This window comes from Lipotes vexillifer, unplaced genomic scaffold, assembly GCF_000442215.2.
Source record: "Lipotes vexillifer unplaced genomic scaffold, Lipotes_vexillifer_v1.1 scaffold217, whole genome shotgun sequence".
NCBI classification, from domain to species: domain Eukaryota; kingdom Metazoa; phylum Chordata; class Mammalia; order Artiodactyla; family Lipotidae; genus Lipotes; species Lipotes vexillifer.
The window spans coordinates 6382798-6397815 of NW_006788200.1; the positions used below are offsets into that span (position 1 = coordinate 6382798).

Consider the following 15018-nt stretch of genomic DNA (forward strand, 5'->3'; position numbering starts at 1 on the left):
TAACAACACCCTTTCATTTATCTGGCATAAATTATTTTAAATTATGGTAAAGTAACACATAACATAAAATTTACCACTCACACCATTTGAAGTATACAGTACTGTGGCATTATACATTCACAGTGTTATGCAACCATCACCACTATCTAGTTAAAGAAATTTTCTTCTCCCCAAAAAGAAACTCCATATCCATTAAGCAGTCATGGAATAATTTTTATTTCCATGTATTACATAAGTGCTCGTACCTACCTATGGATATTTCTCTGTATTACGCACATATATGGGTGTGTAATATACCATATGAAAGTGATTCTAACCCTTCTTTATGTATACATCCTTCTTTATTCAAATGCAGAAGTTAGCATTTTTAAGGTATCAAAAAAAAGAAAGTGTTTTTTCATTCTCCAATTTGTTATGCTGAATGCTTTTATTTTTTGGGTGTATCAGTGTCTACAGTTTTCCACTTTGGAGACTTGTTAGATCCTAATGATAACAGAAGGGTTCAGTAACTGGTGTGCCTTCTTTAATTTAGCACCTTTAGGTCTAACCTTAATTGAAACAGATAATTCAACTTTTAGGTTGACTTGGACCCATAAATAAAAATAAATGGCCAAATTCCAAAAGGGTCCATCTTGGTGAGTTTCAGACTAATAAAGAAAATACTTTTCCTTAATGTACAGTGGGCTTTTCATAGGGCTGAAGTTGCTTTTGTAATATGGGCAATTTGCAATGGCTTAAATAAACCGAAACTTTAACCATAGCCCCTAAGGTCTTTGAGATAGATTAATATTACAGGGTCACTAGTAATATTTCACTATATTTCAGAGTAAAAGCTGATGTCTATTGGGGAGCCCTTTTCTTCGGTTCCTGGTGGAGTCTTCATTTCTAAATAGATACTCAGAAGCCTACACAGCCTCCAAGTGCTCTGACAACCAGTTGGCTAACAACCAAGGGAATGGCAGGATATCATTCATCCTGCCATCTCTAGCTTACCTTGCTAAAGATCCCCCTGTGCTGTCTGTGGCAGTTTTCTTCCCTGGTGAAATACAGGTATAAGAACAGTTTTCCTGAAATTGTAGGAGAGAAAAGTTGATTGACCCACAGGAAATGTTGGCCTAGGTCCAAGAAGATATCGTAAGATTGTCAAGAGAAGCCAGCATCATTAACTCAGGCTATCTTCTCTCTTTTCAGAATTCAAGAAATTCTGTTCTGGCCTCTTCTGGATTTGGAGCATCTCTCCCGAGTTCATCACAAGCTTTGACTTTTGGAAGTGGAAGGAGCCAGTCCAATGGGGTTCTAGCTACAGAGAACAAACCTTTGGGCTTCTCTTTTGGCTGTAGCTCTGCACCAGAGTCTCAGAAAGACTCTGATCTCTCCAAAAACTTGTTTTTTCAATGCATGTCCCAAACTTTACCCACCAGTAACTACTTCACTACTGTTTCAGAGAGTTTGGCTGATGATTCCTCCAGTCGAGACTCATTCAAACAAAGCCTTGAGAGCCTATGTAAAGGAAGATCCGCTCTTGGAGCAGACACTAAATCAGGCTCTAAGGCTGGAAGCTCTGTGGATCGGAAAGTGCCTGCAGAGTCCATGCCCACCCTCACGCCAGCCTTCCCACGGAGCCTCCTAAATGCCCGCACCCCAGACAGTCATGAAAATCTATTTTTACAGCCCCCTAAACTGTCCCGAGAAGAGCCTCCTAACCCTTTCTTGGCATTTGTGGAGAAAGTTGAACATAGCCCTTTCAGCAGCTTTGCATCTCAGGCATCAGGTAGCTCTTCCTCTGCTACCACTGTCACCTCCAAGGCAGCACCCAGCTGGCCCGAGTCTCACTCCTCTACAGATTCAGCATCTTTAGCAAAGAAGAAAACCCTTTTCATCACAACTGACTCCTCCAAACTGGTGTCTGGTGTTCTGGGCTCAGCTCTTACCACTGGGGGGCCAAGCCTCTCTGCCATGGGGAATGGCCGGTCCAGTTCACCCACCAGCAGCCTCACCCAGCCCATTGAGATGCCTACTCTCTCCTCTAGCCCCACAGAGGAGAGACCAACTGTGGGGCCTGGGCAGCAGGACAATCCTCTCCTTAAAACCTTTAGTAACGTCTTTGGCAGACACTCAGGCAGCTTTCTGTCCTCCCCAGCAGATTTTTCACAGGAGAACAAAGCTCCTTTTGAAGCTGTGAAAAGGTTCTCACTGGATGAGAGAAGCTTGGCTTGCAGACAAGACTCGGACTCCAGTACCAATAGCGACCTGTCAGATTTGAGCGATTCTGAGGAGCAGCTGCAAGCCAAGACCGGCCTGAAGGGGATTCCGGAGCACCTGATGGGGAAGCTGGGCCCCAATGGGGAGCGCGGTGCTGAGCTGCTGCTGGGAAAAGGCAAAGGGAAGCAGGCCCCCAAAGGCCGGCCTCGGACTGCCCCCTTGAAAGGTGATCCTGCTGGGCTTATACGTGGGCTTGGCTCTGGCACTAGCTTTAAATGCTTGTTGTGCTCTTGGGCAGCAGAGGCCCTCTCTCTGATGGAAAGTTCTATAATCTCATAGAATTACATAGTCAAAAGGGCACAGTAGGGGCCCCTCATCAGACCCTCTGGTTCAGGGCAGGATTGATCTATACCAGTACTGTAAGAGGGGTATGTGTCCTGTGTAATGATAATCCCAAAAAGTCTTGATAGTCTGTTATTTTCCGTCAGGAACTCTTGTGTATTTCTCTTGCCTTTGGCCCTTCCTCTTTTATTTACTTAGGCGAGTTACTCAGTACTAGTCTTCATTCTCACATCGCAGCCTTTTTTTTTTTTTTTTTATGGTACACAGGCCTCTCACTGTTGTGGCCTCTCCCGTTGCGGAGCACAGGCTCCGGACTCGCAGGCCCAGCGGCCCATGGCTCACGGGCCCAGCCGCTCCGCGGCATGTGGGATGTTCCCAGACCGGGGCATGAACCCGTGTCCCCTGCATCGGCAGGCGGACTCTCAACCACTGCACCACCAGGGAAGTCCTACATCACAGGCTTTAGTAGAGTTGATGAAGCAAAGCGAACCACTCCTCAGTTTGCTCCTCTCTGTCACATATATGTGGTTTTAACACCTCTTCGAAAAGCTGTTAATTCCTATGGAGTGAGGTTGTGGTCCAAAATTGTATAAGGGCAAGTGTCTAAGAGAAAGTCTGATGGTAAAAGTTGCCATTCTTGTTAGGATTTGGTATCCCATGGGAACCCCAAGAGTTCTTGATTAGTAGAACAGTCATATCCTGAGGGGCTAGTGGCAAGAGGCTTCTGCTGTCTTGAGTTTTCCTCACCCATGCTCAGAGTTGTTTTGTTGTCATGGGGTACTTCCCACAAATTCTCCATGGTCTTTAACTCCTAGTTGAAGCCTTTGTTCCCTGTGCTCCTTTTCTGTCAAGGATAGACCTGATGGGCTTATGCCCATTCAGTGCAAGGAGGAGTGACTCAGGTCAGGACAAGTGACTGTTCCCAGGAGGATTCTGTTATTGAGTCTCATTTAAACCTTTCATGACCAACCATTTCTCCCCCTCCCTTGCCACAGTTGGCCAGTCAGTACTGAAAGATGTGAGCAAAGTGAAGAAGCTGAAGCAGTCCGGAGAGCCCTTCCTGCAGGATGGGTCATGCATCAATGTAGCCCCTCATCTGCACAAGTGTCGTGAGTGCCGCCTGGAGCGGTATCGGAAGTTTAAGGAACAAGAGCAAGATGATTCCACTGTGGCTTGCCGCTTCTTTCACTTCCGGAGGTACTCAGACTCCTCTCTTCATCTCCTTCCCAGTTTCATTAGTGACACTTAACTTCCACTCTTTCTCTGAATGGGTAAACATATCTCACCATCGTTTTACTGTTTTCCTAAATTGCATTGCTCTTAGAGTCTGTGCTAAGGTTCTGCCATCCCATTAGTGGCCACTTAGTTGTTTGGATTGTGAAATGATATGTGACTTTGTCCTTAGAGAATTGAAATTGAACAATCTTACCTGCTGCCCCCTGAGCTGTGTTGAGTTATTCCTAACTTGGGTTCCATTTGAAACCAGTGGTGTGAGCAGAAGGATGCCATTTTGTGTCATAGATCTGCCTGACCACTTATTCCTTTTTAGTGCTAGAGTAACTTGAGTCTGCTACAGAGAAGGGGAAGTAAGATTAGGAGATAATGTGAAATAGAGATAACTGTTGAAAATCCTAGGAATATCCCTTGCTTTTACCAAACAACAGCTATTTAGTCACTTTTCTTCTGCTTGATAAACTTAGAAGAGGAATTTCTTCTAAGCAATCATTCAAGTGTCCTTAGTTTTTTAAATAAAGAAATCCAGGTGGTTTATCCATGTGGCATGGATTCACTTATTCAGCAAATATTTATTGAGCACTTAATGTGTGCCAGCCGTTGTTGTGGGCATTGAGGATTAAACAGTACATAAAACCATCAAATTCCTGCCCTCAGGAGGCTTGTGGAGACGCAGAGAGTGAATAAGAAAAAAAAGGTTAAATATATAGTATGTCAGTCTGTAATAACTGTGAGGAAGAAAAAGGAGGGAAAGACATTGATGGCTCCAGCATGAAATAAAAGTTTTGATTTTTATGTGTTTTTTTGTTTTTATTATTTATTTATTTATTTTTATATCTTTTTTTTTTTTTTTGCGGTACGCGGGCCTCTCACTGTTGTGACCTCTTCTGTTGCGGAGCACAGGCTCCGGATGCACAGGCTCAGTGGCCATGGCTCATGGGCCCAGCTGCTCTGCGGCATGTGGGATCTTCCTGGACCGGGGCACGAACCCGTGTCCCCTGCATCAGCAGGTGGACTCTCAACCACTGCACCACCAGGGAAGCCCTATTTTTATATCTTTATTGGAGGAAGCTACAGTTAAATAGGATGGCTTGATGGGGGAATTCCCTGGCGGTCCAGTGGTTAGGACTCCTCGCTTCCACTGCAGGGAGCGCAGGTTCGATCCCTGGTTGGGGAACTAAGATCCCATATGCCATGTGGCAAGGCAAAAAAAAAAAAAAAAAAGGATGACTTGAGAAAGTGAATTTTGAGTAAAGACCTAAAGGAGGTGAGGGGAGTAAGTCACGCATTTTTCTGGGAGACAAGTATTCGAGATAGAGGGCACAGCAACATCAACTGTCTTGAGGCTGGAATATTTCCAGTGTGTTCATGGAGCTAGGGTGGGTAAAAGAGAGTAAGCAAGCGGGGGAAAAGAGTGAAGTCAAAGAGTTAATGATAGGTCCAGATTGTAAAGGGCTACTCTTAAGGGCCCTGGCTTTTATGCTGAAGAAACAGTTGTTGGAGATTTTGAGCTGATGAGTAACACTGATGAATGTTTTAAAGGATCACTGTGACTACCTTCTTGAGAGTAGACTATATTGAGGCAAAAGCAGGGAGAAATTAGGAGAATATTGGAATTATCCAGGTGAGAAATGATGGTGGCTTAGTGTAGGAAGGTATTAATAGGTGATGAGAGGTGGTTAAATTAAGGATATATTTTGAAGGTAGAGCCACATGCTTTTCTGATGGATTGCATGTGGGATATGAAAGAAGAATCAAAGATGATTTTACAGCTTCTGGCCTAAAAACTGGAAGAATGGAATTACCATTTACTGGTAAGGTGATTTCTTAGGGAAAAGTGGGTTTGAGGAGGAAAATGGGGAGTTTTAATTAGTTAATTTATTTTTATTTATTTATTTTTTTTTATTTTTTTTTTTTTTCTTGCGTTATGCGGGCCTCTCACTGTTGTGGCCTCTCCCATTTGCGGAGCACAGGCTCCGGACACGCAGGCTCAGCGGCCATGGCTCACGGGCCCAGCCGCTCCGCGGCATGTGGGATCTTCCCGAAACGGGGCACGAACCCGCGTCTCCTGCATCGGCAGGCGGACTCTCAAGCACTGCGCCACCAGGGAAGCCCTATTTTTATTTTTTTATTTTGGGTTGTGTTGGGTCTTTGTTGTGGTGTGCAGGCTTCTCATTGTGGTGGCTTCTCTTGTTGTGGAGCACGAGCTCTAGGTGAATGGGCTTCAGTAGTTGCAGCACGTGGCTTCAGTAGTTGTGGTGCGTGGGCTCAGTAGTTGTGGCTCACGGGCTTAGTTGTTCCACAGCATGTGGGGTCTGCCTGGACCAGGGATCGAACCTATGTCCCCTGTATTGGCAGGAGGATTCTTAACCACTGCGGAAGTGCAGGAGTTTTAACTTAGATATGTTAAATTAGAGATTCCTATTAGATTTCCAAGTAGAGATGTTGAAAGGGCAGCTGGGGAATTCCCTGGTGGTCCCATGGTTGGGACTCTGCCTTCTCATTACCAAGGGCCTGGATTCAATCCCTGGTCAAGGAATTAAGATCCCACAAGCTGCGTGGTGCGCCCAAAAAGGAAAAAAAAGAAGAAAGAGCAGCTGGATATACGACTCCAGAGTTGAGGGAAGAAGTCCAAGCTGGAGATAAAAATGTGGATGTCACTGGGTATTTAAAGCTGTGAGTCTAACTGAGATCACTTAAGGAGTCAAAGTCTAGACAGAGAAGAGAAGTAGTCCAAGGACTGAGTTCTGAAGCTCTCCAGCATTTAGAGATCGGAAAGATGAGGAGGAACTAGTAAAGGAGGCTAAGAAAGAACAGCCAGTGAGGTATCCTGGAAGACAACTGAAGAAAGTATTTCCGGGAAGGAATTATGAACTCTGGCAAATGTTGGTGATTGGGTGGGGTCAGTTAAGGACTGAAAATGACCATTGGATTTAACAAGGGGGAATGACATTGTCAAAAACAGTTTTGGGACTTCCCTGGCAGTCCAGTGGTTAAGACTCCACACTTCCACTGCATGGGGCGCCGGTTCGATCCCTGATCAGGGAACTAAGATCCCGTATGCCACATGGCATGGCAAAAAAAAACAAAACCAATTTTGATAGATTGGTGGGAGAAAGCCTGAATGACGTGGATTAAGAGAAAATAAAAGGAAAAGGAACTGGTGACTGTCAGTATAGACAACTCTTTTAAGAAACTGCTCTTGGGCTTCCCTGGTGGCGCAGTGGTTGAGAGTCCGCCTGCCGATGCAGGGGACACAGGTTCGTGCCCCGGTCCAGGAAGATCCCACGTGCCGCGCAGCGGCTGGGCCCGTGAGCCATGGCCGCTGAGCCTGCGCATCTGGAGCCTGTGCTCCACAACGGAAGAGGCCACAACAGTGAGAGGCCCGCGTACTGCAAAAAAAAAGAAAGAAACTGCTCTTACAAACTGATAAATGGAGGAGGTGGGTGTGGGATCAAGGGGATTTTTGAGATAGCATGTTCAAATACTGACAAGAGTGATTCAGTAGAGAGGAAAATAGATGATGTGGAAGAGAGAATTAGTGGAGGGATGCCTATGCAAGAGGATAGGATGCAGAACATAGGTGGAGAGGTTGGTCTTCACTGGTACCTAGTTCATCCATAGTAGCAGAAGATGAAATGGAGTACATGGGGCCAGTGACAAGAATGTGTGGTAGTGTGGTGGTGGGAGCTTGTGGGAATTCTCTTCTGGCTCCTTGCGGAATTTTTTCAGTGAAATACTTAGTAAGGTCCTTGTGGGGAAAGTAATACTGGAGGTTTGAAAAGAAAGGAGAAGATATTAAATAGGCATCTAGGAGAGGGAGCACACTAGAAAACTGTATTGTGGCTGCCAGGCAATATTAAGGGTTCACGTAAGTAGACATGAATTTCAAGTGTGATAGTGAGCATAGCTCTGTATTTTTCTCTGGTCACATTCAGTGCTGTGGGTGCTGGTGTGGAACAGGTGGTTGGAGAAACTGGTGGACATTTCTGGGGACAGCTTTTTAAAGAACCCAGACCTACTAGGTGTTAACAAGCCTTCCTATTAGTGCATACTGTGTTGGTCTAATACAGTGAAATTTCTTAACTCAGTCTGATTCCTGTTATGTGTCATTTAATTTCTTTTAGGTCCTAGGATTTTAAGTGTGTGTTGGTTTGCATGGTTGCTGCTATTTACTATGTATTTGACTGTGTACCTTCCTGTCTCAGGTTGATCTTCACTCGAAAGGGGGTACTCCGAGTGGAGGGGTTTCTGAGTCCCCAGCAAAGTGACCCTGATGCCATGAACCTGTGGATTCCCTCTTCCTCCCTAGCAGAAGGAATAGACCTAGAAACCTCAAAATACATTCTTGCCAACGTTGGAGACCAGTTCTGCCAGCTTGTGATGTCTGAGAAGGAGGCCATGATGATGGTGGAGCCACACCGTAAGGCACCCTCTCGCTTGTCTTCCAGTCAGTTCTAGTTGGAAACTCATTTTCTTTTGCTTAAAGGGAGGTGTGGAAGGAGTGGCAGGTGGCATTTTCTATGGATGAATTAAGGCCGATAAAACTTCTCTTTGTAGTAAATAGTTGAAGCCACACCTGTATCCAACAGTCCTCATTCTTTTAGTCTTTGGCAGTTAACAAACTAAAAATTCCTTCCCTGTTTGTCTTTCATTGTTGTAGCACAGTTGTCATAATTTGCATTTTGATCCCTGTTTGGGTTTGATTCACGCTGAATATTTTCAGTTTGCTTTGAACTAATTTGTGTTAGTGATACTTGATGGTTTGTGAATAGATGAAGTGCTACTGGTTGTTGTGTTTCATACCTAGAACCCACATTTTTCAGACATTTTTGATATTTCCATGTCTATGAGATACTGTACCCTATTTCTAGACCAAGGAATATTGTACTATGAAATTATGCCCTACACTTTAAGAAAAGAATCCTCTTGTTTCAAAATTCCCCAAATTGAAAATTTTATAGTATCTTAAATGACAACATGTGGCATTCATTCTCATTGACACTTGTTCAGAAATATTAGAAATTCCATGTATTTTGTTTCTCTTACAATTATAGAAATACAGCCTTCATGAACCTTTGAGTTTAATTGCTAGACAAAACACTTGAGTAGAAATCAGTGGGTCTGGGATCTTTTGCTGTTGCTCAGGATGGTCAGTGCCAACAGTATTCCTCTTCCTTTTTCCACCAGAGAAAGTGGCATGGAAGCGAGCAGTGCGTGGTGTACGGGAGATGTGTGATGTATGTGAAACAACTCTCTTCAACATCCACTGGGTTTGTCGCAAATGCGGATTTGGGGTCTGCCTTGACTGTTACAGGCTCAGGAAAAGCCGACCACGCAGTGGTGAGCAAATATTGTCCTGTGCAGTTCTAAAGGTAAACTGTCAGTGGAGGTGTGGACTTGGAAATTGAAGCAGAAATGGGTTTGCGCCTCCTCTTTAGTGTTTAGCTTCATTTATGTTTTGTCACATTGTGAGGTCTTAAAATTGCCAATACTCCAGCCTGACTGGGAAGGTTAAAACAAGCCAAGAGTAAATCTTCGTCTTCCCTGGTTTTGTTTTTTTTAATAACATCTTTTTTTGAGATATAATTCATATGCTGTAAAATTCACCCTTTTAAAGTGTACAGTTCAAAGGTTTTTAGTATATTCTCAAGGTTATATAGTCATCACCATAGTATAGTATATTCTCAAGGTTATATAGTAATTTCATTTTCACTGCTCCAAAAAGAAACTTCACACCCATTAGCTGCCACTCCCCATTCCTCCCCCTCCTTAGGCCTTGGTAACCACTAATCTACATACTGTCTATATAGATTTGCCTATTCTGTACATGTCATATAAATGGAATCATACAATATTTGGCCTTCTGTGACTGGCCTCTTTCACTTAGCATACTGTTTCAAAGTTTCATCCATGTTATAGCACCTAATTCATTCCTTTGTATTGCCAGGTAATATTCCATTGTGTGATATACTACATTTTCTTCATCCATTCATCAGTCAATGGACATGTAGGTTGTTTCTACTTTGGGCTGTTATGAATAGTGCCACTAGGAACATTTGTGTACAAGTTTTTGTGTGAGCATATGTTTTCATTTTTTTTGAGGATATACCTAGTAGTGGAACTGATGGGGCATATGGCAGTTCTATTTTTAACCCTTTCAGAAACTGCCAAACTGTATTCCAAAGTAGCTGCACCATTTTATAATTCCACCAGCAATGTACGAGGATTTCAGTTTTTCCACATCCTTGTCAACACTTGTTATTAAATGTCTTTAATTGTAGCCATCATAGTGGCTATGAAGTAGTATATCATTGTGTGTGTGTGTGTGTGTGTGTGTGTGTGTGTGTGTGTTTAATAAATTTATTTATTTATTTATTTATTTATGGCTGCATTGGGTCTTCATTGCTGCACACGGGCTTTCTCTAGTTGCGGCGAGTGGGGGCTACTCTGTTGTGGTGCGCGGGCTTCTCATTGTGGTCGCTTCTCTTGTTGTGGAGCATGGGCTCTAGGTGCGCAGGCTTCAGTAGTTGTGGAGCACGGGCTTCAGTAGTTACGGCTCGCGGGCTCTGGAGCACAGGCTCAGTAGTTGCAGCGCACAGGCTTAGTTGCTCCATGGCATGTGGGATCTTCCTGGACCAGGGCTCGAACCCGTGTCCCCTGCATTGGCAGGCAGATTCTTAACCACTGCACCACCAGGGAAGTCCCTCACTGTGTGGTTTTTGACTTGCATTTCCCAGATGACTATAGATGTTGAGCATCTTTTCATATGCTTATTGGCCCTATGTTTATCTTCTTTGGCAAAATGTCTATTCAAATCCTTTGCTTCACTTTGTTTTTGCTTTACCTTATTGCCCACCACTTCCTCATTCTTCCCTCTTCTAAGATACAGTGTAACCATTGTAACAGTGGTTTTAGAGCTTAGGCTACTGGGATCTGAATCCTACTTGCACACGTTATTATGCCAACTATGGTATCTTGGGTTAGCTACTTAAACCCTCAGAACCTCAGTTTCCTTGTCTATAAAACAAAGATAATATGAGTATGTCCCTCACAGCATTGTTTTGACGATTAAATGAGATGATGTATGTAAAGTGGTTAACACAGGGCCTGACATCCACTAGGTTCTACATGTTAATGGAGCTAAGATCTTCCATTTTTGCCCATGAAAGATAAACTTCTGCACAAATTGCCCTCCTGCCATAAACAACAAGAAAACCAGACAAAATATATGAAACCACAATTTCAGATATTAGACAGCAGGCACTTTGAGTCTGTGTTCCCTAAGAAAAGGGAAGAAACAAGGTAAATCTTACAGTTGCCCCAGTTTACTGCTTGGAGGCAGTTTCCCTCCTGTACCACAGGGAAAGGCGACTAAAATAGAGTTTGGCAATCTCATGAGTTGAGACAGAGATCAGAATCTGTGAAGAGTAAGGTAGTGTACTAAAGAGGTTACAACTACACAGAGAGAACACCAGAGATCTGTGGAGAAATCGTCTAAATTTTTTTTGTCTTATAGTGATCTGCACATGCATAAGGTGAAACTTTCCTCAAGGCAATCAACTGAGTAGTATACAGAACTGACAGTTTGTATTCCCACCAACCAGAGTGGAGAGACACTGGATAGAGTTCAAAAGAGTCACACCCTTAGTAGTAAGATTAATGTTGTCCCAGAATACAGGCTGCTCTGGAGCTGCCATAATGAAGTGTAAAGCAAGCCTTGGAAGGATCAAATTCATCTACAAGTTACTTAGTTATATGCCACACTAAAACCAAACATTCTTTAAAGGATTACAACAAAATCCAGTACTCTGAACATAAAACTCACAAAGCTCTGCATTCAGTGAAGAATGATCAGATATACAGAAAAGCAGAAAAATATGACCAATAATCTGGAAAAAAGAAAAAAAAAAACGATCTGTAGAACAAATCCAGAAATGACAGTAGTGATGAAATTATTGTACAAGGACCTAAAACAGCTATTATAAAACTTTTAAATATGCTTGGACATAAAGGAAAACATAATGAGAAAAACAGAAGACCTGTAAAAGACCCAAATGAAACTTCTTGAGATAAAAAATATCTCCCCCCAAAAATTACACTAGGTGGCAGATTAGATACTGCAGAAGAAACAGTGAGCTTGAAGACAGCAATAGAAACTATAAAAACTAAGCACAGAGAGAAGAAAGAAATTTATAAGTTGAAGAGTGGCTTGTTGAACTACAGGATATATTGGGCAGTCTCCAAAACTTATAAATGGAGTTCCAGAAAGAGAGAGGGCAGGAGGGCAGAGACAGAAAAAATATTTGAACAAATAAAGCCAAAAATTTTCCAAATTTGATGAAAAAGCTATAACACCACAAATCCAACAATAATCCTCAAACAGAAAATACGTTAAGAAAACCACACCGGGGCTTCCCTGGTGGCGCAGTGGTTGAGAGTCCACCTGCCGATGCAGGGGACGTGGGTTCATGGCCCGTTCCGGGAGGATCCCACAGGCCGCGGAGCGGCTGGGCCCATGAGCCATGGCCGCTGAGCCGGCGCGAACAGAGCGTGTGCTCCGCAACAGAGCGTGTGCTCCGCACACACAGACGTGTGCCACAGCAGTGAGAGGGGCCTGCGTACCACAAAAAAATAAAAAATAAATAAATGGAGAGATGTACTGTATTCATGGATAGAAGATTGAATATTAAGATGTCAGTTCTTCCAAATTGATCTATAATTAAGTGCAATTCCAATGAAAATCCCAATAGGCCTTTTTGTAGAAATTGACAAGTTGTTTCTAAAATTTATATGAAATACAAATGACCTAGAATAACCAAAATTTTGAAAAAGAAGAATGAAGTTGGAGGATTTATACTACTTCATTTTAAGACTTTGTATAAAGCTACAGTAATCAAGACACTGGTTAGTACAACACAACAGAGTCTAGAAGTAAACCCACGCATATACATTCAACTGATTAGCTGCAAAGGTGCCAAGGTAATTGAATGGGAAAAGATAGTCCTTTCACAAATGGTACTGAAATAACTGTATATACATATTCAAATAATCAAATGAACTATTTTTATTCACATTATATACAAAAAATTAACTCTAGTAAATCATAGACCTAAACATAAAAGTTAAAACTCTAAAACCTCTAGGAAAAAAATAGAAGACCTTTGTGTCCTTGAGTTAGATAAATATTTCTTAGATAAGACACAAAAAACAAAAGAAAAATTAATATCATCAAATTCGAAAACTGCTCTTCAAAAGATATTAAGTAAAGGAAAAGGCAAGCCACATAGTGAGAGAAAAGATTTGCTGATCACATATTTGCTAAAGAACTTGCATCTATAATAAAGACCTCTTAAAACTCAATAACAAGAAGACAAAAAACCCAGTTGTTTTTTTTTTTACTTTTTAAATTTATTTGTTTTTGGCTGAGTTGGGTCTTTGTTGCTGCTCTCAGGCTTTCTCTAGCTGCGGAGAGCGGGGGCTACTCTTTGTTGCGGTGCACGGGCTTCTCATTGCGGTGGCTTCTCTTGTTGGGGAGCACAGGCTCTAGGTACGTGGGCTTCAGTAGCTGTGGCATGCGGGCTCAGTAGTTATGGTGCATGGGCTTAGTTGCTCTGCAGCATGTGGGATCTTCCCGGACCAGGGCTCAAACTCGTGTCCCCTGCGTTGGCAGGCGGATTCTTAATCACTGCGCCACCAGGGAAGTCCCCACCAAAACCCAGGTTTTAAATGGGCAAAATATTTGAACAGGTACTTCATCAAAGAAGATAGATCAATGGAAATAAACACATGGGAAAAAACTATCATAACTTACTAGGGAAATACAAATTAAAACCATAATGAGAAACCATCAACCCCACTAGGATGGCTAAAATTTTTAAAACTGAGAGTACAAAAGTGCTGTCAAGGATGTGGAGCAACTAAAACTTAGTAAACATTGCTGATAGTAATGCAATTTGGTACCATCACTTTGGAAAGCAGTATAGCCATTTCTTTATAAATTTAGACATAAACTAGCATTCCACTTTTAGGTATTTCCAAGAGAAATGAAAATATGTCCACACAAAGGCTTGTACTTGAATGTTTGTAGCACTTTATTCATAATAGCCAATAATGGGAAACAATCCAACTATTTACCAGCTGATAAGTGGGTAAACACAATAAGGTACATCCATATTATGGAACAGCACTCAGACATAAAAAGATATGAATTACTGATAAATGCAACAATATGGATGAATCTCAAAATCACTGCTAAATGAAAGAAGCCCAACACAAATGACAAATGACATACCATATGTTTCCAGTGATATGAAATTCTAGAAGAAGCAAAATTTTAGTGTTAGAAAGTTGGTCGTTGGTGGCCAGGGGTTGAGGAAAGGGTATTGACTGTAAAGGGCTGAAGGGAACTTTATGAAGGGATAGAAGAGTTCTAAATCCTGAATGTAGTACTGTTTCTACACCTATATACATTTGTCTAAATTCATTGAAGTGTACACTTTAAATTGTTGAATTAATTTTATGTAAATTATACCTCAGTGTAGCAGTATTTTTTAAAGTTAGCTGTTATTTTCTTTGACCCGTGAAAAAATTGGCCTGTAAAGTCTGAAACTCTGACTTACTGAGAGAGATACATCTTGTGACCCTCATAAGATAAGTAAAGTCATTTCATTTCTGTTTCAGAGACAGAAGAGATAGGTGATGAAGAGGTTTTCTCCTGGTTGAAGTGTGCAAAGGGGCAGTCCCATGAACCAGAGAATCTCATGCCCACACAGATCATCCCGGGCACAGGTAAAGGAATTCCTTTTTTAGATTTGGTGGGGGAAAAAAGATGTTTTTAATTGAGCTGTAATTTACACACCATAACATTTGGTAAAATGGTTTATCTCACCTTGACTCTTTTTAAGCCTCACTAGATTTCCCTGAGAATTTGAATCTTCAGAAATGTTAGATTGTGTGCAGCCACTGCGCCCACTTTGCCTCACCTTTCTGGGTGGAGGGGTTGGTTGCTTTTCAGATGTCATTTTACATTCCTATGGTCGGCAGGACCAGAATAGAAAAAGTTAGTTCGGGAATTCCCTGGTGGTCCAGTGGTTAAGACGCTGTGCTCTCACTGCCGAGGGCCCAGGTTTAGTCCCTGGTCGGGGAACTAAGATCTCACAAGCTGTGTGGCCCAGCAAAAAAAAAAAGAAAGAAAGAAAAAGCCAGTCCCCTGGCTTCCAGAAAGACCTTTGGTTCTAG

At 42.4% G+C, this 15018-nt stretch overlaps 1 protein-coding gene across 2 annotated transcripts in view; it reads left to right on the forward strand.

The window, feature by feature from the left end:
* Positions 1-15018, forward strand: part of KDM3B (lysine demethylase 3B) — a 59603-nt gene that overhangs the window by 28925 nt on the left and 15660 nt on the right. For both annotated transcript variants that reach the window (XM_007461415.1, XM_007461416.1), the window contains exons 8-12: positions 1192-2428; positions 3540-3741; positions 7986-8200; positions 8968-9120; positions 14461-14568. In XM_007461415.1, coding sequence (XP_007461477.1) covers positions 1192-2428; positions 3540-3741; positions 7986-8200; positions 8968-9120; positions 14461-14568 — 1915 coding nt within the window. The remainder of the gene's footprint in view (positions 1-1191; positions 2429-3539; positions 3742-7985; positions 8201-8967; positions 9121-14460; positions 14569-15018) is intronic.